The sequence below is a fragment of the Pyrus communis genome, chromosome 16, assembly GCF_963583255.1.
Source record: "Pyrus communis chromosome 16, drPyrComm1.1, whole genome shotgun sequence".
Lineage (NCBI taxonomy): Eukaryota > Viridiplantae > Streptophyta > Magnoliopsida > Rosales > Rosaceae > Pyrus > Pyrus communis.
Window position 1 is genome coordinate 7636803 of NC_084818.1, and position 25162 is coordinate 7661964.

General features: G+C 36.7%; 3 protein-coding genes across 8 annotated transcripts; all 3 read left to right on the top strand.

The window, feature by feature from the left end:
* Positions 1 to 213: 213 nt before the first annotated feature.
* On the top strand, positions 214 to 3717 carry LOC137720810 (transcription factor GTE1-like). Of its 2 annotated transcripts, none has more exons than XM_068459916.1 (9): positions 214 to 352; positions 444 to 572; positions 910 to 1125; positions 1521 to 1598; positions 2045 to 2269; positions 2384 to 2482; positions 2625 to 2683; positions 2905 to 3055; positions 3134 to 3717. In XM_068459916.1, exons 2-9 carry the CDS (start codon positions 447 to 449, stop codon positions 3353 to 3355), a joined length of 1176 nt encoding a protein of 391 aa, XP_068316017.1. In that variant the 5' UTR covers positions 214 to 352; positions 444 to 446; the 3' UTR covers positions 3356 to 3717. The 2 variants fall into 2 exon arrangements, with proteins under 2 accessions (XP_068316017.1, XP_068316018.1); XM_068459917.1 differs by having other exon boundaries at positions 447 to 572.
* An 875-nt stretch (positions 3718 to 4592) lies between these two features.
* LOC137721540 (E3 SUMO-protein ligase SIZ1-like) lies at positions 4593 to 13410 on the top strand. Of its 3 annotated transcripts, XM_068460633.1 has the most exons (18): positions 4593 to 5000; positions 5085 to 5222; positions 5645 to 5725; positions 6335 to 6377; positions 6666 to 6756; positions 7032 to 7194; positions 7391 to 7521; positions 7930 to 7998; positions 8100 to 8187; positions 8283 to 8358; positions 9049 to 9122; positions 9496 to 9603; positions 10046 to 10207; positions 11131 to 11235; positions 11321 to 11401; positions 11493 to 12369; positions 12540 to 12710; positions 13098 to 13410. In XM_068460633.1, exons 2-17 carry the CDS (start codon positions 5199 to 5201, stop codon positions 12686 to 12688), a joined length of 2322 nt encoding a protein of 773 aa, XP_068316734.1. In that variant the 5' UTR covers positions 4593 to 5000; positions 5085 to 5198; the 3' UTR covers positions 12689 to 12710; positions 13098 to 13410. The 3 variants fall into 3 exon arrangements, with proteins under 3 accessions (XP_068316734.1, XP_068316733.1, XP_068316736.1); XM_068460632.1 differs by having other exon boundaries at positions 4593 to 5222; XM_068460635.1 differs by having other exon boundaries at positions 4593 to 5222; positions 6678 to 6756.
* A 5369-nt stretch (positions 13411 to 18779) lies between these two features.
* Positions 18780 to 24438, top strand: LOC137721541 (uncharacterized). Of its 3 annotated transcripts, none has more exons than XM_068460637.1 (12): positions 18780 to 18891; positions 19371 to 19829; positions 19959 to 20047; positions 20231 to 20339; positions 20803 to 20870; positions 21603 to 21680; positions 22122 to 22186; positions 22545 to 22611; positions 22723 to 22905; positions 23560 to 23616; positions 23748 to 23843; positions 24032 to 24438. In XM_068460637.1, exons 2-12 carry the CDS (start codon positions 19376 to 19378, stop codon positions 24164 to 24166), a joined length of 1401 nt encoding a protein of 466 aa, XP_068316738.1. In that variant the 5' UTR covers positions 18780 to 18891; positions 19371 to 19375; the 3' UTR covers positions 24167 to 24438. The 3 variants fall into 3 exon arrangements, with proteins under 3 accessions (XP_068316738.1, XP_068316737.1, XP_068316739.1); XM_068460636.1 differs by having other exon boundaries at positions 18786 to 18886; XM_068460638.1 differs by having other exon boundaries at positions 18786 to 18886; positions 19962 to 20047.
* The last annotated feature ends 724 nt before the right edge of the window (positions 24439 to 25162 follow it).

Sequence of the window (25162 nt, forward strand, 5' to 3'; positions counted from 1 at the left end):
ATAATGACAAAATAAAGGGTAAAATGAATCGTACGAAGATTGATTTTTTAGTGTAAAAATGTGATTTTTCGTTAAAATGAACCGTACCATGAGTTTTTTGTTAAAGTTTTTTTTTTTAATTTTTAATTTTTAATTTTAGGATAATATTTTTGTTGAAAATCCCAAAGAAAATAGTAAAGCAAAACTTCTTTATAACCAACGAGGGTGAAACGACAGCCGACGCCGACGCTGGTGCTCAAACCTTTCGCCTCGCAGCACAAAACCTCCTTCTTTTTACACACCCAGCTCCCTGCCCGAAACCCAATTTCAGGGCCGCCATCATCTCCGCCGCAGTCTTCCACTTTACGCATTGGTTCGTGCTCTCAACTTTTCATGGCTTTAGCAAAAACAATTGTACTTATTTAGCGGCAAAAAAGATAACCCACTATTTCATGCTTTTGCAGCAGATGGATCAAATGGAGGCGCCAATTCTAGCTGCCTTCGACGGCGGAACAGTAGATTTTGCCGCCAATGGTGCAGAAGCAGAGTCTTTCAAGCTCCGGGTTGATGAAATTTTCGTAAATGTTGATAAGGTAATTGAAAGCTCTAACCTGTTGATTACATTTACATATTGAATACTACCCGTGTAAGATTTTCTTCGTAAATTAGAAGTTTACCAATTTATCAGGGGAAATTGTTGAAGGCAAAATGAAATATTTTTTGGGTTGATTATTATGTAATTAGATACTGATTTGTTATGATAATTAGTGTAATCTTGGTGGTTTTCAAGTTTAGAAAGTGCTTCTATGATTGTGTTTTTTCGGGTTTAACTTAAATTGGCGTCTCGTGTGATTGATCATGAGGTTTGTTTGTGAAGGTCCAGACATTTATATAATATTGGTATTTCATGTTTTTTCTTGGGTTTTGCAGCTCGAGGAAAGAGTGAATGACATAGAGCAGTTTTACACGACTACGAGTAAAAAGATGCCAAATGCGTGTAAAAGTAGCTCAACTGCGAAGGATAAAGATCAGACAAAACATGTTCCAAGTATTAAGAAGCAGCAGCAAGATGCAGCATGTAGGGAAGCAGCTGCTGCTAAGAGAATGCAGGAACTTATGCGCCAGTTTGGCACGATATTGCGTCAGGCAATCAACTCATTAGCTATCTCCTTATATTTTCTGCATTTGTATGTGTGCCTGATTACATTTTAAAACATCAAGAACTGAATTTTTAAAATTTGGTCAGTTTTCTTATGAAAATTCTACTCTACTAATTGATAGCTCTCCCTTGCCCAAAAATTGCATGTAACTGTTGCTGTACTTTTGAAAACATCTCATCCATGTGGGAAGTCTCGTAGTTATCTTCTTAATCTCTGTCAGTTCTGCTATAACATAATAGGATGTACTATCTTGGCTATAAGCTGAACCTACACTATTGAGAACCTTGAGTAGACGCTTTTAACTAAACATAATAGTGCATGGCTTTTTTGATCTGTGAATTTCAATTTGTGTTTCTGATGCATATTTACTCTGGTCATCAGATTGCTCAGCACAAGTGGGCGTGGCCTTTTTTGCAGCCTGTAGATGTAGCAGGTCTTGGTTTAGATGACTATTATAAGGTAAAGTTGATTGCTTTTTCTTCAAAATTATGTTCTGGTTGGTATAAGAATTAATTTGTGTTATCATGAGTGATCCGTAGGAGAAAGGTTAGATTTTGAAACTCCTCTGCATGGAAAGGTTAGATTTTGTGGTATTTGATTTCTTTTGTTGTCGGTTGAAAGCAACAAGAAGAAAAAGAAGGGCGGAGGGAGGTTCATCTAATGGAAATGCACATTAAGCATTTTTTAAATTTACTTCTCTGACACTTGTGTAACTCTTTAAGACAATAACAGTAAAGTAGGATAATTGCCAATTGCATGTTATGACTTTGTTATAAAGATACTATCTACCGACTTCTAGCAGGCTTTTCTTACTTTCCTGATTGATCCTTGTACAAGATTCATGTGTTATCGAAGCATACCTTCTATATAAGTGTAAAACTAATCTGTTGTGCATCATGTTCTAGGTGATTGACAAACCAATGGATTTAGGCACTATTAAAAATCAAATGGAGGCCAAAGACGGTACTGGATATAAACATGTTCGGGAGATATTTGCTGATGTGAGGTTGGTTTTTAAAAATGCGATGAAGTATAATGATGACAGAAGTGATGTTCATGTTATGGCCAAAACTTTGATGGCAAAATTTGAGGAGAAGTGGCTCCAGTTTCTGCCTAAAGTCACAGAGGAGGTATATCCCAACATAATGATATGGGGTTCGGTTTTGTTGGGTTTGTACTGAAAGTAGTTTAGCATCTTGGTTAATTTCTTGATAATTTTTAACTTTAGAGCAATATACTTTCAGGAAAAAAGGCTAGAAGAGGAGGAGGCAGAAGCACAGTTAAATATGCAACTTGCTGAAGAGGCTGCTCGTGCCAAAATGGCTAGAGATTTAAGTAACGATGTCCGTTAAATTAACCTTCTTATTTGCATATGATCAATATTGATTACAACCCTCCATAAATATAAGATTATTTCCAAGTTTGAAAATTTCTACCTTATCATGGACATCTTTTAAAATAAATTCTATGATGTCTTCTTTTCAGCTTTATGAGATTGATATGCATTTGGAAGAACTCCGCGAAATGGTTGTTCAGAAGTGCAGGTTGTTCAGTGCATCTTCTCTTTTCATACTATGTTTCCATATACATGGTGACCCATTGAATGTAAATTTATTGCGTATCTGCTTCAGTAATGTGTATATGCATTCTGCGGTCTATTTATGCGTGTGTGTGCAGAGGGAAAGAGTGTATTTTTATGCATGAAATCAGTTGTAAGTGAATGCCTTTGCAAGAACCATATCTTATTTTGAGAACATTGTTTCAGAAAAATGTCTACTGAAGAGAAGCGAAAGCTTGGGGTAGCCCTCACCAGATTGTCGCCTGAGGATCTTAGCAAGGCATTAGAGATCGTTGCACAAAGTAATCCAGGTTTCCAGGCTACTGCTGATGAGGTGGACCTTGACATCGATGCTCAGGTAACCATTTTAATTATTGATCATCATCTAACCTCTCGTTTGTTCATATTTCCAAGTTCTTATACTATATTCATGCAGACTGAGTCTACCTTGTGGAGGTTGAAGTTTTTTGTGAGGGATGCTATTGAAGTTCAAAGCAAGAGTCCAGCAAGCATGGGCGGCAACACCAACAATGCTATTAACCACAACAGTGGAAACAAAACTAACAACATCAGCAACGCTACTAATAAGCGAAAAAGAGAGATTTCTGATGCGATCGTCAAAACTGCCAAGAAAAAGAGTAAAAAGCCATCTCCTTGATCATGCTGTGTGCCATGGGAGAGAACGTTAGGTTGCGCTTTCGGTCCTTTTATTTTATTTTCATAGATTTTTGTTCTGGCAACTTAATTTTTTCGCATTTGACCAAGTTTTGTTCGTAGTGCTTCATCTCACATTTTAGTTTATGCATCATCTAATGACTTATGAGTGGTGTATGTAAATCTGTATGGTCTCCTAGTCCTAGACATGTTTGAATTTGGGAACAATGTGAATCTACAAGTTGGACGTACGGTTCCAATATAACCAGAATTGCAATCTGGTGTAGCCTTTATCTTGTCAGATACGTACATATATATGTAATTTTTCCCAGTCAGATAATGTTTCATGTTTGCTGTACTATGAAATTCGATTACACGTTCTCAAGGAGTTTGTTGTTTGTTTAAGCGATTAAAAGTGTTTATCCATACACCTGCTAAGTTTTTGTGTTCGATTTCTGTTTCCACAATATTGCTTGGATGAAACCCCATATTCCGACATATTTCGTACTATATTTAGGAAAAAGTTGAGATTTTTATTTATGTTTTGCTACTAATTAGGGAAAAGTTGAGATTTATGCTAAGTCCTAGTGTAATGTATTAGGACTAGTTTAGTTGATCATGGTACTATGTGCGTGGTTGTGTAATGATTATCTAAAACTATTGAGATTTGTTGCCATTTGTGCAAAATTTATAAAAAATTATACTAATCAACGACTATGTGTAATTTAGAATACCTTAATGTAACGACTATTAAAACATTTTGAGATTTATTACCTTTCACGCTGGATTTATTCAAGATATATATATTAGTCACTAACTATGAATTTAGAGCAGAATGTGCGGCTCTTTCTTCGATTTTTAAGAATAATTTACATTTTGGGCGACATTCATAAAAGATACATACTAATTAACGGTTATGAGTTTAGATGAGTATGTCTGCCAATTTGTACCGACAATTTAAATAACTTGAAATTTGTTACCTTTTGCACTAAATTCATTAAATATTCATATTTCATAATAATCATCGACTATAAATTTAAGACAGTATGCGTGTTTCCTTGCAACGAATTTTTAAATATTTAAAAATTAGTTGCGGTTCGAGCAATAATCATTAAGAATTTACACAAATCAACGATTATCAGTCGCCCACCTCAAATCTAATCTAATAAAATCCAAAATCTAACACCAATAATTTCTAATATGAAAGCATTTTATAACAAAATCTGTGTCCATGGAAAAAAGAGGGTAACAAAGTCTATGATCCACACCACTGTATGAAAGCAGGTCAACAAGAAGTCGCCAGTCGTACGTCCCAAACTCCATAGCTGCTGAGCTGCAGAACATGCAAGACAAAGGGAAGAAGAAACCTCAGATATCGCTACTTATATAAACCACTTACAACATCAAGTGATTGTGTTTCGTCGTCGTACCTACGACTCCCAACGCGTCCAATCAGAGGCCGCCAGCAAAACCCAGCAGTGCACGGCCTGCTGCGCTGAATCACCTAATCCCAACCCGGATTCATACGCCGAACCTAATTCGATTCTGATAAACCATTAAAATCCGCCGCGTAACGGTCGACCAAGTCTGAGTTTTTAGGAGGGCACTGATGGCAGCAGGACTGAGCTGCTGAGTGGAAACCCAACGAGGTAAATTGGCACTCTCGACTATGTCAATTCGAAAAATGGAGAATTGGGTTTTGATTTGATTGAAATTTTGATTTTTGGTTTGAGATTGTTATTGTTTTCGGGTTCGGGTTCGGGTTCAGCTCGATTTTGGTGGAATTTGCGAATTTGGAGCTGAAATTGGTTCGGTGATTGCTGTTTGGTGGTTGGGGGCAAAGAGAAATGGACGTGGTGGCTGAGTGCAAGGTAAAATTTGTTTGATTTCTTGTGGTTTAACTTCAAATTGTGTGGTTTGTTAGTGTAATGTGGCATTGTAATTGCATTCTGAATTGTCATTTGAGAGAGAGAGAGAGAGAGGATCAAAGTCTCATGCTGGCAATGTTATTGCATTCTGAATTGGGCATTTGAGAGGGGGGGGGGGCGGTTGGAGAGAGAGGGGCGGAGAGGATCAAAGTCTCATGCTTTCTGTTCTGTATAATCGAGAGAGAGGGGGTTTAGGGAGAGGGGAGGGATCAAAGTCTCATGCTTTCCATTCTGTGTAATCTATTTTCGTGATTCAGTTGTTAGTTTCTTATATCAATATTTGGGCTGTACTAAAAAGTTCACATGCCATTATGTGTGAGTGTATGTTGTTCTTCCCTTCTCTCTGATATATGTTTAACCTCCAGAGAAAATTGGCATCCTTTCGAGTCAAAGAGCTTAAGTACGTTCTGACTCAGCTGGGCATGTCAAAGCAAGGGAGGAAACAGGTGCGTTGTTATATATATTAATTGGTCTGCATTTGCTTAACGTAGTTCTCATTGGTTTCGTGTCACTGAAAGTTGGTGGCTCTTAGCTTTTTTTTTTTCCGTTGTATCGTTATCTGCTCATGAATATAGTCACTTTTATGAGTGTACTATGAAAGGATTCATTGTCTACACAGAACTTTAATGACTGAGACTTCGTATGCATTCCAGAAGATGCCCATTTTTGTTTACTTCTAAGCACGCAATCTTTGTGGGGTCATCTTTCAATAACTAATTCCAAATGATTGAGAATAGTTTCTTTGATATGTGCTGTCCCAATCATCCTGTTTATTTATCATAATTGGTCAGTCTAGCATTGACATACTGTTTTAAATTTCCTTAGTTTTCGATTGTAGCTCGACATCTTTTAACCACTTAGTTACTCATTGTTATTAGAAGTTTAGGCAGTATTATTTAATTTTTTTATGTTTTCATATATGTTTACAGCATGTTGAGAATCATTGATTCAAAACCTCATGGCTCACACATATCCATTGAGTGATAAAATGTTTTCATTTAATCATATTTTGTTACATGAGGTAAACTATATTTGTACTTGTCTTTTCTGTGCAGGATCTGGTTGATAGAATCTTAGCAGAAGTTTCAGATCAACATAGTAAGTTCTTCAAACAACTTCGTCATCCACACAATTAATTTCAGATTCTGTTTCATTCTGTGGTCATTGTCCCTCTTGAAAAATGCAATAGTCGACTATGACTACAACCCAAAAAGTATTGCATCCTAGTGTCACTTATAGCCGGTTTTGGTTAGGTGTTTAATACATCCAGGGTGTTTAGAAATTTTAGTCTGAAATATTCATCTGCTGACCGGGTTCTTCATAATTGATCAAGAGTCCCTGTTCATTGAGTGCTTCATAAAAAATTAGATTAATCTTCATTTACAGGGTTCTTGGCAGCATCCAATGCACTCCATTCATCGAAGAAAAAAATAATTGAGAAGAAAGGAGTTGCAGAACTGATTGATGAAGCTTACAGGTGCTACTTTACTTTAGTGTTTTTGTATATGTTTTATCCTGTTAAGGTTTTGCTTTTCCTCTTTTTAAGTTGCTCATTTTTTGGGGCAAATTCTTTATTCTATGAAATGCGTGTTGCGGTTACTGATTACAAAAAGAGAATTTGTGATTGACGTCCCTTTTTTTGTATCTTCCTTGTATCATTTTTCTGTGTGTTTGGAAATCTTTATAATCAAGTTCTCCTCTCTATCTCTTGGCCTTTTAAATTTTAATTGTTATATTATTGTTTTGTCCCAGAAAATTGCCGAATACACCGTCAGCTGATTCTGCTTCAAAGGAACAGAGTGGTTCAGACACCTGCAGTGTGAAACCTAAAAAGGAAGTTAAAACTTTTAAGGATCCAGATGTGAAGATTTGCTGCCCCTGTGGAAGTGCATTGTCTAATGGGTTGATGATACAGGTTCGGTAGCATTTGCTGTAGTTAGGATCATACAAATTCTATTTAGTTTCATATGTCGTATTGGCTGGATATTTCTTCAGGTTTGCATGACTGGCAGGAGCATTTCAGCATTCATTTCATATTGGATTCAAGTTGTTTTCTAGAACAACTCAAAAATCTATGGAAAATACCTAATTCAGGTATATGTTATCTGCAGTGTGTGGACTCAAGGTGTCAAGTGCAGCAACATCTTGGTTGTGTTATTATTCCAGAGGAAACAAGGGATTTCAATATACCAGTTCGGCCTCTATTCTACTGTGAACTGTGTCGTCTCAAACGAGCAGACCCGTATGTATCGTGCATTTTTCAATTTTAACTTAATTGAGTCTTCAATCTGAATGAAATATAGTTTCAACTGGGCAAAACGATATTTGGTTTTGCAACTTTTGCTACGTGAGAGGTAAACTTTATGATTCATTTTCAAAGGCATGATGCCATGATTGATGGTTTGAAACAGGCATTTACTTGTGTTTAATAAGTCTTAAATTCCCTATTGACGAAATATAGGAAGGTTATTGAATATGAACTCTACCGCTCATTCTATTTTATTCACTTATGCTGGAACTTAGGTTCAAGGTGATAAAGGTGTTTTTTATTTATTAATTTTGTTGGGTTAGCCCATTCTATTTTTGCTTTAATTTTAGTTTCCCCACAATGAGGGGTCCTTGATATTTTTGCATCTGTTCCAACATGCAGTTTTTGGGTAACTGTGGTAGATCTACTATCTCCGGTGAAACTAGTTACTTCAAATATTCCAATTGATGGGTAAGTTTCTCTCTCTCTCTCTCTCTCTCTCTCTCGTTCTCTCTGTCTCAAGTAATCCATTCTTATGTATTTTGTTTTAACATGGTTATCAATGTTTTCAGTGCAAATCCTACTCAGAGTGTAGAGAAAACATTTCTACTTTCTAGAGCTGATGGAGATCTACTAAAGGATAATCAATATGATGTTCAGGTTTGTTTCATTTTGGTTATGCGATAAGTGATGGTTATATATATTGACCAGTTGTGGTCATTTATTGATGGTGTACTTTGAATTTTTTTATACAGGCTTGGTGTATACTTCTTAATGATAGTGTTTCATTTAGGATGCAATGGCCACAATTTGCAGATTTACAGGTCAATGGTATGCAATTTGGTCATCCTTTCCCACCAATTGATGATACATAAATTTTACCTTTGACAGTTTTTTCTATGAAAAATAAAACGATATGTGACCACACTATCTGCATTTCTCTGTCCTCTCTCTCTCTCTCTCTCTCTCTCTCTCTCTCTCTCTCCCTCTCTCTCTCTCTCTCCCCGCCCCTCCTCTTTTCCCCCTCGCCCTCTTTCCTTAAGAGAGGTGCCTAAGAAACTTCTTTTCCCCCTCGCCCTCTTTCCTTAAGAGAGGTGCCTAAGAAACTGTACCATTAGGTATGTCGGCTGGATTGGCTGACTTGTGAGACAGATAAAATGAAAATACCATTTAGTAATCCACATGAAGCTTTGCCTTGCAATGGTCGTGACCTCTATTGTTTGTTCTTGATTTCACAAATTTGATGTTCTGCATCCACGTACTGTGTGAAACAGTATACTTGAAAAATACATGTAAGTAGCTAGGCAGCCTAGGCTAGTTATCCTCCACTCCTGAGGCCAAGAAATAAACTATTGCCTGTTTACTGAGTTTGTATGATATTAGGGCAGCTTGGATGACCCATGAATTAAAGTTTTGGTACTACAGGCTGGTGGGGCCTACTATTGTTTTCCTTGTTTATTTTTGTCAAAGTGAATGAATCCCCAATTTCAACTTACATTTCAATTTGTCCTTTATTTACAGGTGTGAATGTTAGGACAGTGAATAGACCTGCGCATCAATTGTTAGGTGCGAATGGTCGTGATGATGGAGTGTTAGTGAGTATTTCACTTCTGATTTTTTTATGTTTCTGTGATTGTTGATCTCATAATTCGATTATTTCACTTGTAATCCTTGCCTTGCTCATTGTTGATAGAGATTAAGACTAATTTGTCATTCCTTTAGTATACATGTATTTTTTGGATGACCATGCATTGTATCCTCCATTTTGTTGTAAAGTACTATACTTATTTGGTTTATGCTTCCTTAATTGTTGTGTACTTCATTTGTGGCCACTTCTGGTGGTTGTTTTATAGTTTTTAATTTTTCATATTATTAACATTTAAGTATTTAACTTTTCATTTCAAATAATTAGATCCATGCATTCTAAGAAAATGTGTTTCAGTTTAATTTGATTTATTTTCATGTCAGATCACAGTATACATTGTGGAGGGAATCAATAAGATTTCGCTATCAGCATGTGATAATCGTGCTTTCTGTTTAGGTGTCAGACTAGTAAAGCGACAAACAGTTCAGCAGGTACATCACTGATTCTTCATTTAAAGCGTTTTCGAAAGATAATAACCTAAGTCCTGGAACATATGCTGGTGAGTAGAGCTGGTTAGCTCACTCAGTAAGTAATGTGGATGGTACTTGTGGATGGATGCACTGCATCTATCTGTAATCTGCTGTCCTTGGCACTAGATTCTCAGGACACGGAAAAGAAAATTGAGTACGTACATGAGAAATTCCCATAAGCATGAATATACAGATATCTTTTTTGGACCATTATTGATCCGTGAAAAAGTAGAATCAAGGAAACATTATCGACCGATGAAATAATCTGAAAATTCTGAGAATACCATTCAAGTTCAAAGTATTAAATTCTGAGAAATACCTGTGTTGAAAGGAAGATGTGCAAATCTGGATAGCATGTCATCTCACCAGCTGTGTTTCTCCTTTATTCAACTTTTTTATCAAGGTTCTGAACTTGATTCCTAAAGAAGAAGATGGTGAGCTTTTTGAAGATGCACTAGCACGAATTCGTCGTTGCATTGGCGGTGGGCCTGCTGTGGCAGCTGAAGATAGTGATAGTGACCTGGAAGTGATTTCAGACTCAATATCAGTAAATCTCCGCTGCCCTGTAAGTGATGGTTGTTTTCTTTTGCTAGTTTCACACCCTTTAACTGCATGCACTTGTTAATGTTAAATTTTATAATGTTTAGATTCTTAGAATGCTAGGATGAAGCTTTGCATCTTGAGGCTGCCCATAAACATTGAGCTTTTTTATTTTTATTTTTATTTTTTATAATATACACCTTAGATGAAAACTATGGCTTATATCTTAATTTGGAACTTCAGAAATGTTGCGAGAATAGTCTGTCTGAGGCATTAGGTCAGGTTTCCTTGTGCCTATCTTGAAGTGCGGTCCACGGAACCGTTAAGTCCTAGGGATTTCCTGGTGACCATCCCTTTATCACGCCCATAGACCCATTGTTTCTCAGCATAACATAGATCGTACGACCCTTACTTCATACTGGTTTTCTAAGAATATTTGTTATTACATTCATACTGACAAGGCTTGCCTTCCTGCTAGCCAATTAATTATAAGAGCACAAAATCAACCTTGGCTAAACAGGCTGGTTGATCCCCAATGAAAAATGTACAGCTTACCGTCCTTAGCCACGGGCTGCAGATCACAGACAATGGGCTGCAAGTTGCAGTCTGATACCAAACTGACACACCCTGACCCGGAGTATCCACCTGGACACCCAAATCGAGCTGTGTTGGCCGTCACCCGGAAGGTGATGAAGCCATAAAGTGATGGTGACGTGGAAAGTGCTACTAATTTAAACCTAAAGTAACTAATTCTAGAGTGCGCATGTGAGTGGGATCAACCCATTTCACACAAGTGATGTTTAGAACAAAAGTAAATTGCAGTAAAATAATAGTAAGGACATTTATACCGAAAGGAGAAGTCTCCTACATAGCGTATATAAGCCTTGTTTGTAGTGTAGAGCTCATAATATTGCTGTCCATAACATAATGTTTACATGTAACTGTCAGATGAGTGGCGGTCGAATGAAGGTAGCTGGCAGATTCAAACCTTGTGCCCACATGGGTTGCTTTGATCTTGAAACTTTTGTGGAGCTAAACCAACGCTCTAGGAAGGCAAGTGATACAATAAACTTATATTTTATTATTTTTGATTATTACAAATTCTGCAAATATGTAAAATAGTGTATTATGGTTGCAGTGGCAATGTCCTGTATGCCTGAAGAACTACTCTGTAGAGGACGTAATCATTGACCGTTATTTCAATCGCATTACAACTATGGTAATTCCTTTAACGATCAATCTGATTTTGTGTAGTGTCTCTGAAATGTTGTGGAACCAAAGACATTTATTGTTGTTTATCTGGTGGACAGATGCGAAATTGTGGAGAAGACATAGCAGAGATCAATGTAAAGCCAGATGGTTCTTGGAGTGCTAAGACCAAAGGCGAGTTTGGTGATCTTGCGCAGTGGCATTTGCCTGATGGATCTCCATGTGGTGATAGTGATTTAGAACCCTCAAGGAAGTTGAAGCTGGAATCCGGTTTAAACGAAGATAATAGAGTTAAGTGTAATTGGGTTACTGAAGTTCGTGGGCATCAGCCTGACCCCTTAGAGGAAGTATTTGAGGGCTGTAGTCACAATGTGATAACAATGAGCAGCAGTGACTCCAGCGGGAACCTTGATTTCTCTGTAAATGAGGACAATGAAATCAATTCTGTACCATATAATTCTGATCCGACATTTTCAAATAAGAATAGTGATTCTGCTGAAGCTGGGAATGCTGACGTCATCATTCTTAGTGACTCCGAAGAAGAAGATGCCAATTTAGTTTCTTCTGGTACCGCCTATGGTACATTTCCAGTAAGTGGAACAGTTCCTGGGTTCCAATATTTTGGTAATGTCTCTGGTTCTTTCATTGATAGCACTTTGGTTCCAGCGGATCTAAATCCAAGCAGCCAAGATATGAACTCTTCTATTTTCCATGCTGATGCTGGATTGGACTTGATTGAAAATACCTTGCCCTTTGCTAGTGAGGACCCCTCACTGCAAAATTTTCTTCCAAATCAGCCCTCGGCTTTGTTGGAACAGTCTGATTCTGGACAACATCCTCCACAATCAAACAGCATTAGCAGGGACGACTGGATCTCTCTTCGACTTGGCAGGGTCGATGAAAATGTTCCCAATGCCTGCCCTGAACATGTATCCACACATGAAGTACAATTGAGTAACGAATGTGGATCAGATGAAGGTAAAAATTTTGCCTATTTAACTTTGTAATTGTTGGAGCAAGATTTTACTTAAATTATGAAATGCTGGAAATATTTATATTTTGTGTGATTGTAATAATGCTTCAAATAAACTTTGCCAGTTTTTATTCATTTTTTATTGCTGATGTTTCATATTATGAATCCTTTGCAGCTACTCCTCTAATTAAGGATGGAACTGATGAAGTTAGGTCTAGCAAAGCAAAGTCACGGAAATTTTCGGATGGACCTTTCTCGTTTCCTCGTCAGCCAAGGACTTTGAGGCAACGAGTGTATCTACCAGTAGAATCCAACTCTGAATAGAAAAAGTTCTTGCTTGCTTGAGGTACATTATTCAGTTTTCATAGGCTGCTTGGGTTGTTGATTCTGAATGTTCTCATATTAGTTATTTATTTATTCATTTTGTAGGATAGGCAAACCCTTTTGTGTTTGTATAATCAAGGTTTTGGCCATGCCTTTTCACTGCAATGTTGTTTTTAAACCACCTTGTTTTGTGCTGATCGTAAATTTAAAACCTCGCTGTTGATATGATGAATTTCAGTTCAATAATGTTGATTTTGGCATGTCGATATCTCAATTCCCTAGAGAGGCATCACAAAGTAGAAGTCAGCTGAATTGCATGTTTGTGCTTGCGTGCGTGCGTGTGAGCATGGTTGTCTCGGCAAGCCTAGAGCTAGATGCATTCTCTGACAGTATTTCTTTGCCTTCTCAGGTAACTTATTTGCGTCGACTTGGTGATATTTTGAAGTTGCAGAAGAATCGATCCCTATCCAGAATTTTTTTACAATTGGACATAGCGGAAGTTTCACCATTGTAACATAAGCAGCGGTCCTCTCTCTGTGCCACCTAGAAAGGGTTCAATCTGTAAATAGAAAGGGTTCGATCTGTTGCGTTTTTTTTGTTGTAATGTACTGTTACTAGCATCCAATGTTTGTTCCTTATGGGAGTAGTGCTGAGGAACCGTTGCATTAGTGACGCTGGTTGTTGAACTTACAGTAAAATTGCGAAATTTCGGTTTAAATGTTTGCCCAACCTTTTCCCTCTGCAGTAACTTTAGGCGGAGATACAGGAACAAGAGATGGTTTCAAATAATGGAGTCATGATTTCGTCTAAAAAAAACTTCACCGGAACATTTCTTCAAGCACCTAGTGGGCGCTGCTGGTTCTTGCCGACATTTGTCAAAAGCTTATGCAGATGTATGTCGACAACTACCATTATCTGCAGAGATTTGTTGAGGGCAGTTGCAGGAAACTGGCTAGTAGTGTTGAAGATTGCCAAATATAGGGGTCAAATACAAATACACAAACAAATATGCATAGGGGTTTTGAAGTTGTTCGGTCATGGATAACTAATGATCTCATGTAGGCTCCGCCAACTGTATATAAACACATACAGACGTGCAGTTTGGGGTCTTCCTGGCATATTACCGTATATATGCATATCCACTACAAGCAAAACGATCTTCTTACAAGTAAAATCTCACTGTCCCACAAAACATTCTCTCCCTCTCATCGCTGTTAAAGTTGGTTTCATTTGAAAGAATTACTGATGTTGAAATGACTCCGTGCAAACGGAAGATGGAAAAACTGAGTTCTACATCGTACGAAATAAATTTAACTTGATAGTTAGACAGAAGAGTTAAGTTTACGAGTTCATAGCTTAAGGATAGTAAGGAGTCGATTCTTAAAAATTAAGGGCCAACAAGAAGTTTCGATCGAGTACCTAAAGTAACGAAAAGAGAAGAAGAAGCAAGGACTGAACTCATAGCTTCGAATACTATACACACACACACACACACAAAATACAGCCAAAAATACACAAGATAGAATGAACGTATACATATGTTTTGACTGATCGACTTTATTTCATTACAAATTAAGCATCGATCAGATCAGTATATATATACACTAATCATGATTAGTGGAAATGCATGAATGCAGATTAGTACATTTGTGTATGAAATATAGTGAATGATATAGGTAGAGACTGTTGAGCTAGCAACAGAGACCACTGCAGATGCCAAAAGGCAAGAAGTTAATCGGAACGCAAACACAGCCGAGCTGGCAAGGGGCCACTACAGAATTGCATGGGGAGCCTCTGCACCCATTGATCATTGACACTCCCTCTTTTCCTTTTGTTTTTCCTTTTGATTCTAGCTTGTCCATCATCCTTGACATGATCAATTCCTCACTACTTCTGCCCTTCTCGTTGTTCCTAGTACCTGATATAGCCACCCCACTACCATTGTTGGCATCACATCTGTCGTCGACGCTGGCGCCACATTTGGCGTTGATCTTGGCGTCACATTTGGCATCAGTAGTGGCGTTACACTTGGCATCAATGTTGGCTACTTCAATGTTCTTGCGGTCGGCAAGGGCAGTTGGAGGAAAGGTGGACGCGATAAGAACCGCCATGGCCACCATCACACAATACGCCTTCATACTCATCGCCATAACCATTTGTGCGTTTGTGTGTACGTAATTAGTGTATGCATGCATGCCTTTCCTTCGAAGCACTTATTATTTATAGCCATGAATTATGAAGATAATAACCAATTAGGAAGTAAGATAATACCGTACGACAACCTAACTTAGATACCATGTCCACAAAAATAAGTTAAAGAACAATATCCATGCAATCTTCATGCATATGTATTCTTTTGTTTTGTGGAAATTTACTACGACATGCATCTTTCATGAAAGATGTTATTAGAGGGCTAATTTCAAGAACAACCTTTAAGTAATTTGTGCTAATTATTCCGAGAGTAGTTTAAATTAGTCTATGAACACTTCTTACTGCTGAATTATTAGCTGTAGAAAAATAATTTATGCACACCCATTTATCGACAAAGGCAACTAAGGCTTACTGCAGGAAGCAGCCCCCTCTAAAGTTTTGTGCACGAAATGAATTATAACGGGTACATAAGGTGCAGAGAACATATTAAGCACATTATTTGTGCCCCCTTAAAAAAATAAAAGATAAATTTATGCCCCTTCAAATGAAATATGAAGTAACTAAAAAGCATATGTAGCTTTAATTTTCCGTAATTTTAGCTTTATAACTGATTTTAGTTGATACTAGTATAATTACCCACACATTGCTGCGGGTTTTTAAATCGTATAAAATATGTAAAAAGTTATGTACACATGTACAACCAAATTAGGGGTTCAATCATGGATTCGTATTCCTCTTTACAGTTTTATTTGCACACATACACTAATTAGTACTTTTAAATTCTTCGATCATCACTTTAGAACTTTTTTTATTTTTCATGATATACATGCTTCTTGGTTGCAATGTGAAAAAATAATTAAGTAATATCGCAGCTCTCAAATTCATTTAATATGATACATTAAAAAAAAATTACAAGCTACCTATTATCCTTGATCAGCAACTTTTTACATACATTATTTTGGTGACATCAAAGGTGGATCAGCAACCTTCTACAAACTTTATTCCTTGCATAACATTCACAATAGTAATATCACATGACGGTTTTATAATCACTAAAATTTCTGCTAGGCCAACACAAACTGTCACAACCTTTGAAAATAACAATTGACAAAAACCTGTTCAGATTCAAGATAAAACTTCAATGACACTTGCATTATAAATCTGCCATTCATCTAGTAGCATTCTTGCAAAAAAAAATAAAAAAAATAAAAAAAAAAAAGAAATAAAAAATGAAAAGCATTGATTTGCTTTCCTTCCAAATTAAGTTTAGCTACCATGGGAGAGGTTGAACCAACTATCATCTAGATCCCGAGCACATGCCAAAGCTCTCAGTCACAAAGTTGAAGGCATACCACTGATTGACTCGAGACCCATAAACACCTCTGGTAACATTTATTTTGTTTTGCTTATCACTTTAAATAATTTGGAGACTAAGATGGCTTGGCACCTTTATATTCTACACTTCCCACGATCATTCTATACTTAGGTCTCGTTTGGCTGCTCGGATTGTACTGACTATTTCTGTCGAAGAGGATAAATAACCACCGGATAGTACTGATTAAATTAGTCGAACGTTTGGTGCAATATCGAACTAATGACCGTATTATTTATATTGTGTTTGGTAATATACTGGATAGGAGGAATCAAACTTAAAATAAAATTTAAAAAAAAAAAAAAAAAGTGAAATCATTTTTTTGTTCCCAGATCTCTCCGCACCCCCCCCCCAAACACCCTCCCTCTCTCTCCCTTCTTCTTCTTCCCCGACTGCAGAAGAATCCCAAATAAATTCAAATAGCCAGTTGCAGAAAAATTTCAAATTGAAATCATCTCTCCGCCGCACCATGTTTCTTTGCAAGACCCAGTTGCAGGGGAGGACGGTGAGAGGTGATGAGGAAGGCCACAAGGAGAGGACGACGAGGAAGGCGATGAGGACTAGGAGAGCAGAGATGGCGAGAGAAAGCAGCGCGACATAAGGCGACAAGGAGGACGGTGATGGCGAGAGAAGGTGACAGGGAGGACGACGATGTCGACAGAAGGCAATGGGGAGGACTACGATGGCTAGAGAAGGTGACGGGAAGGACGACGATGCCGAGAGAAGGCGAGAGAGAGAGCCGAGTTCGCGAGATAGGAGAGTGAAACCGACTAAATAATTCGGCGCTTATTTAGTACGAGTGAACGCCAAACACCCGGGTCCGTATAACTAATTATATCTGATCCTTTATCCGATCTGCCAAACAGAGCCTTAAAGATTTGACAAAACTTATTATATTGGCAGGCCATTGTTTGTTAAATTCGTTTTTATTAGGAGGGGATCCATATTTGTTTCTTAATCAATTGTGATATTGTCTGTATCTATTTTTTATGTTGGAGATCTCGTCACCAAATTGTTGGGGAGTTTTAACGAAAAGCCCGTGATACTGTTCATTTTAACGAAAAACCACATTTTTACACTAAAAAGTCAAACCTAGTACTATTTACTTTACCATTTATTTTGTCCTTATCGTTAAAACTCAAAGTTTTCAAGCCATTTTCATTAGTTTTTTTAAATTGTTACTCCTTTGACAGCAAAACAAAAAGGGTACAATTGAAAGAACATAAAATAAATGGGGGTATAATCGGAAATCCACTTTAACTAAGCTACAGTGATTCTCCCACCGGTTTTAGTATATATAGAATTTTTTTTTTTTTTTTTTAGTACAATGATATATTTTACATTAAGAATGGAGGAGTTCGGCCAAGCTACACAATGGATAATTTAATTTGGTAACGAATTCATCATCAACGAGATTCGAAACTAAGATCTCTCACTTATAAGTGAAGAATAATATAATCAGATCGTAGTACTGAATGATTTCAGTTGATATTTTTAAACACAAAGGAGACACAGGAGTCGGGACAACAAACTCGTAGCTTTTGGAGGAGGGGTAGTGTTATAGTGGAAATCAAGCATCATGCGGCTTTTCTTACTCGGATCAAGGCTCCCCACCCCTTCCATTTCTATTTAATTCATATTTAGAAAGAAGGAGTTTACAATGAGATTTTTTGGAGAATAAATTGGTTGCGAATTCATCATTTCCATAATTTGAATCTCTCTTGCGTATTCAATTGGGAATTTGAAAGACCTTAATGGATTTTTATGGAGTTTAATTGATTGGTAGAAATTCCATATAAAATTTTGATTCAATTTCCTCAAAATCTCATGGGAATATGTGAAATTTGTGGATGCTTAAAATACACTATGAAATCTCTCTAATTTTCTCTAATTCCTTAACTTTTTCAAATTCTTTAAGATCAATTTCTAATTGAATATATCTGAAATGTTATAAACTTATTTAAAATCCTAATTGAATACACTCAGATTTATAATGAATTTAATAAATTATCTTGAATTTCAGATAACCACTTAAAATTTTGATTGAATATCCCAAGATTCATTAAAAGAATTAAAATCTCTTAAAATCCCAATTAAATATACACCCAAATGAAGAGAAACATTACTAATTCGTAGTATCTTCTCTACTAATTAATAAAACACTCATTGTCAATAAAAATCCTATGAAATTACCAATTTAATCCTCTAATCAAAACAGAACATAAATAAGAAATCTGGGTAGAAATATAATTTCACACAATCAAATTTTGTTATTTTTTTCTTTTCAAAGCTTCGTCTACATGTAATACTAACATATCTCTAATTAAAAAAAAAAAAAAAAAAACTTCTTACTCACACATTCTCTATCACTCTCTTCCTCTCTCCTTCTATTTCAAAAACAAAAACAAAAAAAATTTCTCACACACTTTGTGTATGCCCATATTCTAGTAAAAATTTTAAAAATATATATAAAGAAAAAGAAATTAGGTGACCGAAAAGTGCCGTCTCTCTGTAGGACACGAACGCAAGTAGGCGAAGCGAAGGTGAGTGACAAAACCGCAATCAACTAATCAAGTTGCAATCCGTTTGGCGGAAGACAACGCAGTTCGGTCACTTCCTTTGTCCTCTCTCTCTCTCTCTCACTCTCTCTCTCTCACTTTCACATAATCTACCAGGTAAGGTAATTTCTCCTTCTTTCTCTTTGTTTCATTTCTGCTCTCTGTAAAATCTCGTCTGTGATGGTTCAGATTTCTCAATGGTGCCGATTGATGGATGTCACTGTCAGGGTGTTTGAAAATTTTGTATTCTTTTGGTTCTCTTGATAAAAGTATAAAGAATGAATTGGCTTCTGTTTTATTGGTTTCCCAGATAACAAAAGTTTTGAAATTTAACCCAAGGTTAAGATTTTTGTCATAATTTAGGCGTGTTTTTACTCAGCAGCTTAAAGATTGAATCTTTTAGTTTGATTTGGGTTCTGTTGAAATTTTCTTAGCAACCCAATGGCAGTAGGTTCTAGTGTTGCTGTTTTCCTGAATGTCAGCAGAGCTAACATGAGTAAACCTAGCTGCAAATGGAGATATGGTGTTTTTTCTTGCAATTCGTAGACGGGGCGGTATAGATTTCGGTGGTTCTATGAGTTGACACACGGTGACATTGTAGGTGAAATGGAGAACCCAGAAGCAAATCAGCTTCCTGAAGTTGATTCTTTGCCTGATGGGTTTGTTGTGAGCTCCCCAGAGCCGCTGGCTCCGGCAACTCCAACCTTAGAACAAGAGAAGCCGTTGGGTAACAACGAAAATGATAATTCTACAGAAAGGGATAGTTCAAAGGAACCTGTAGGTGAATCGGCTGCAGATGAGTTTCAGCCAAGCCAGGATAGGGCAGAGAAGACTCAGAAACTGAGAACGTTTCCTGTTCCGTTGTCTGAAACAGATAGTTCTCATGTTTCAGTAGAATCGGTTCAGGTTCCCAAAGATGCCCCTGCCGAGCAGACAGAAGAAGGTACACTGGTCATGCCTGATTCATCTGTTTCTGTTTCTGAGGCTTCGGTTGGGGGATCTGAAGGCGGTGAGGTAAAGGAGGAACAAGTTGAAGCAAGATGTCAAAGTTCAGAGAGACGTAAGTATCTTGACCCTGTGATTTCCATCGTAAAGAAATTAACTCAAAATGTGTACGTATATTTATAAGTGGTCCTTTTCATTTGAGTTTTTGATATTTGTTTGCCACCCGTCTGTCATTGCCTTTCAGCAGCTGAAAGAGGCTCAGATGCGTCACCAACCAATTTGAAGGAAACGTCTTCATTGGAGAGTGTTGAAACTTTGAAAAACAGAAAAACAGTTAGTATTACATATCAGTAGATCTCTTTTTATACTGTATCAATTTGTGTGCTTGACCTATGCCAAAAATCATGTGTGTCGTTTTCTTATCTGAGACAGATTTATATGATGCAATCTTCATTCAAAATGTTATATATGTGAATCATCAATACAGTTACCGAGTTGGATTAAATTTTTCCTCAGGAATCCACTGAAACTAAACGTAAGAGTGTAAAGCGTACCTTTAAATCAGAAAAGGAGTTCATAGAATTCACCTTGAAGTATCAACAAGCTCTTGCCGAAAGAGATTCGGGTATGTTGAGATAGCTATGCTAATGTTTACAACCGAAACTTTTCATAACATATACTGATGTGTATGCTTCCAATATGGGGTTATTGCAGAAGAAATCATCTCTTTTTTTTCTAGTAACATTGAAATTTTGTAGGGATTTAAGTATACTGCATGTATGTGGTGCTATAATAGTTGATCCAGAAATGGATTTCTTACACCTATGATGTACTATCCCGTGTCACAAATTTTCATGAAATAGAAGAATGATATGAATCAAGGCTTCGAAATTCCCAATTATTAGTAGCTAGATAGTAAAAGTTAATTGATTATGTTGATAACCTTAATTTAACAGTATTTTCTGAACGAAAGATATAGCCTTCGTGAAGTCTTAGTGGAGTGACATATTTATAATAACAATTATATCATGAGCAACATTGTAGAGAATCTTAATAACTAAATACTTGCATCCTTTTTGTCTTTCTAGCCATTTCTGTTCGAGATAAGCTTGAGTCCTTGTGCAGGGAGTTACAACGCCAGAACAAAGTATTAATGGTATGCTACCTCTTGACTGACTGCATATCCTTCAAATAATTGTTCTGCAAACTTCATATTTGTCTGAGTCTTTAATTTGTCTAGGTTCTGATTGACCATGAAAACTTAATTCCTACTTTCTATTAATAGCCATAGGATGATTCGAAGTAGAGGTGTAGCCCTTGTAGGCTTGTAAAGTACCCAGTTTTGCATACCATGACGAAGCCCACTTAACTACATTGTAGGCTTGAAACCAAAGTGTCAAGTTTCCCTCAATGACATCTTTTCTCGTTGATTTTTTATTTTTAGTAAATTAGAAAAAATTGCAAAGAGGGAGCTGAAAGTATTTGTTGTTTTTTCTTTGTTGTCCCATTGCTTTGAGGTTGAGGTATAGTTTATTATGCGAAGGGTGCACTGGATTATTCTGCACTCTAGTGTATTGTTATTGACTGAGAAGTATCTGGTGTAGAAAAGAAGGGTAAACTTTTGTCGAGTTGAGTGTAATTTTTCAGTTCATCTGATTTAGATCCCCCTATTATCGTCATGTTCACTGCCTACCACGTCATCTTCAACATTTTGAAATGACAAGTTCACACTACTGGCTTGTGATCTATTTCTCTCGACATTAATTTTAGTGTCAATACCATCTTTAATTTTTTGACTATCTTACAGTTTGTTATGGTAAGTTGTGAAGTTGATCAATACTCTGTCACCAACCTAGAAACACTGATGGCTTCCTGATAATTTTAACAGGATGAGTGCAAACGGGTGTCAACAGAGGGGCAGAACTTGAGATTAGATTTATCAGTCAAGTTCCAAGATGCAATAAAGGTTTGATTCCATCTTCTTCTTATCTTCTATAGGGAATTGAATTGTAATTACCGTTGACTTATTAATCCAAACATTTCCTATATTATATACTACAAAACATTTCATGTACTACTATACTCTACTAACCATGAGATATTTTAAAGGTACAAACACCCAAAGTCCATATATTTTGCAACTTAACATTCCGAGTATGTTGAAAAGTAAAAACAGACAAGATTTCTTGGTTTGTACTTTGTTGTATCGTGATTATATCTAGTAGAGGCCCAAGAGAGAACATACAAGCAATAAGGGTTCAGTTGAGTAACAAGCATTTTTGTATTCTTTCCGAACATCAGAATTCAGAACTACTTCCTTTCTATTTTAAAAGAAAAAATTATTGGTTCAGTTCGTTATTGTTTTCTTTAATGCATGTTTTCTGACATTAAATTCCTATGGTTATAGGATGTGAGCACTAAACTTGATGAGCAAAAGGAAGAATGTATCTCTCAGCTAAAGGAGAATGAAATGTAAGACCCAGATGTCGTCGGAAATAAGCTTGCTATATCTTGCAGAAAATACCGTAGCAAATTGGATTTACTTACCTTGGAGATCCCTAGCATGTGTGTGTCTCAACGAGACCAAACTTGATCAATGTCATCCTAAAGTGTCATATATTAAACTTTTTCCTTATAGGAGGGTGGTGTCATGTATTATTCATTACAAAAGTTTGACAACTCAGTATCTCTTTTTTCTGTTCACTTGATTGATTCATGCCATTGTTTTATTCCCTTTGTGGTTGTCCTTGTGCTTGCACTCATCATATAGGCTTCGATAATTTATCTTTATTGTGTTAAAATTAGACAATTAACATTCATTCATTTTCAGGTTAAGAACTAAGCTCCAGCAGCTTACTTATCAGCACGCTCTTTCTGAACAACAATATGAACAGAAGGTAAAATTTAGCTGTAACTTGTACGAATGACTTTAATTCAGTTATAATGATTGTTTAATTTATTAGGTAGGGACTTAACTTTTCTGTAGTGGTTTTGTTTTGGATGAACAGTTAAAGCAGAAATCACTGGAGCTTCAAATTGCTGATTTGAAGACTAAGCAGCATGAAGAGAAATTACTCCAGGAAGAGTCCCAGATGAAATTATATGCTGAACAGGTGTCACAGTTACTATCAACTGAAAAGAATTTGCGCTTACAGTTGACGGCTGATGGGGAGAAATTCCAACAGTTTCAGGTTATGTTCTTTTGTCTTACGCATTGCTTTTACCCATTATTATGAAACTTTGTCACCAGAACTGGATGAGTTATTGCTTGGTTAGAGGCTTTCAATGTTTCTCTGCAGAATTCTCAGAGTACAAAACTATGTTGGTCCATTTGCCCTGTAGGCTCTAGGCATGTTAGTTATGGGGTATGTTAGTAGGTTGAGTCTCACGTGTATACACTTATAGACATTTGGTTGTTGCACACATAATATGTTATGCAATATTATGAAACAAAGAAAAGACCTTACCTTGGTTTTTGATGGATATATTATTAACTTGTGCATTTCATGACATGATACAATTAGTGTCTTTAATTTACTTGGAATTATAAGTCCAAGTAGTTAACAGGTGAGATGTAGGCAAAAATGTGGTAACTTTCAAGTCTCCTTGGACTGTTTAAATCATTAAATGTGCTTAGACTTTGGGTTTTCTTCCAATGTATGCGTTCATTAGACACTTTTGAAGAAAGGCATCCTGCTCTTGTGTGCTCAATTTGGAAATCTTGAGCACTCTTCTTTCAAAATGGATCCTTAAGATACATGGCAGAGCACCTTACGAGTGCTGAATGTTTGTGTTATCAGCGTACAAATCTACCTGGTCTTAACTGATAAATATTTATCGTGCAGGACGCATTGTTGAAAAGCAATGAAGTTTTTGAGACATTTAAACAGGAGATTGAAAAGGTGACATATTCATTCAAATTACATTTCGTTTAGACACACTTTCACTGCTTTCTCCTGTGCAGCATAACTTGCGTTATATAGTCGTCTTCAACTAAACTACCTTTCTGTTTGTTACATGTGCAAAACCTTAGATGGCAAAGTCCATCAAGGAACTCAAGAAGGAAAACTTATTCTTGAAGAGCAAATGTGAGAAAACAGATGTCACTCTTATAGAACTTGTAGACGAGGTATAGTTTGCTTGCACTTTGTTTTTCTTACTCTTATAGAACTTGTAGACGAGGTATAGTTTGCTTGCACTTTGTTTTTCTTTCTTTGCATTAGTCATCAATCAACAGTAAACATCAAACCGTTCTGATGCTTTATTAAGAAACAGTGCAGATGAGGTATAACACTGATTTTCTGTTGGTCTGAGCAGCGTGAACGGTTGAAGAAACAGTTGGTGAAAACAAAGAACCAGAAAGAAATGCTTGAATCATTGTGCAGGTCACTTCAAGCAGAAAGGAAACAGAACTCCACTGGGAGCAACAACTCCGATTCTGTTCCATCTTGAACACCGCTCTACTCAACTGTGTAACTTAAGAACTGATTTTGATGACCACCATTACAAATGTTACCCCGTGTACTATTTTTTGCTATGACTTGTTTTTCAAGAAACGGGAAGAAGAGACGTGTGATATTGCGATGAGTGTAATTCATACTCGTTTATTTTGCAATATTTGTATTATTTTGCTTCACTAGATTGTATCCTCTCAATGTTTAACTCGCAAAATCGAGATTTGTTTTTGTTCATTTACTCCCCGTTTATTTCAGAAGATTCGTGCTTTTACTTTGTTTTCGTATTTGTACTTTTCGGTTGTAACTCTTTCCGTATGCATTTTCTTGCACGGTAGAAGCTCTCCATATCCTACCCTTGCTGGATGGATGTTATTATCGTCCATGATCCATAAACATGATTAACAAATAATTTGAATTCGTGGTAAACCATCCGGCAAATTTTAGTTTATGGCATGTTAGGGACTTCTTGATGGTCAAAAGTGCTTTCATACAACCATAAGTGCTTGCAGTTCTGTTTGGCAGAAAAGTTTAGAAGTACTAATGCGTAGCAGAAGGCTTTTCAAAGACGGTTTCTCTCCATAAGACACGTTCAAGTGCTTTTTTAAATTAAACACTAACCGAAAGGGTAGGATTTAGAGACTGCATGATTCCACTGTCACTCATGCTATAAGCTATAGAATGTTCACGGACAGGATTGGGACAATTAAGTAATGCAGTCCTAAGAGTATGGATGAACCGAGAACATTGTCGCATTGTATTACTACTCTACGTGTTATAAATTATAATATAGTTTGACGATTTAATTGATATTTTTCAATTTAACCCCCGACACCAAATCATTGTATAAAAATATGATCATGTCCGTTGCACATCTGTCGGAGAATGATCAGGAAAAACCGTTTCTTGTTTCACTCTCTGAGCAAATAAACAATGAACCCTATGGCCGTGGCGACAACCCAATGCCAAAAGATGGAAGACCAAAAGCCACAAC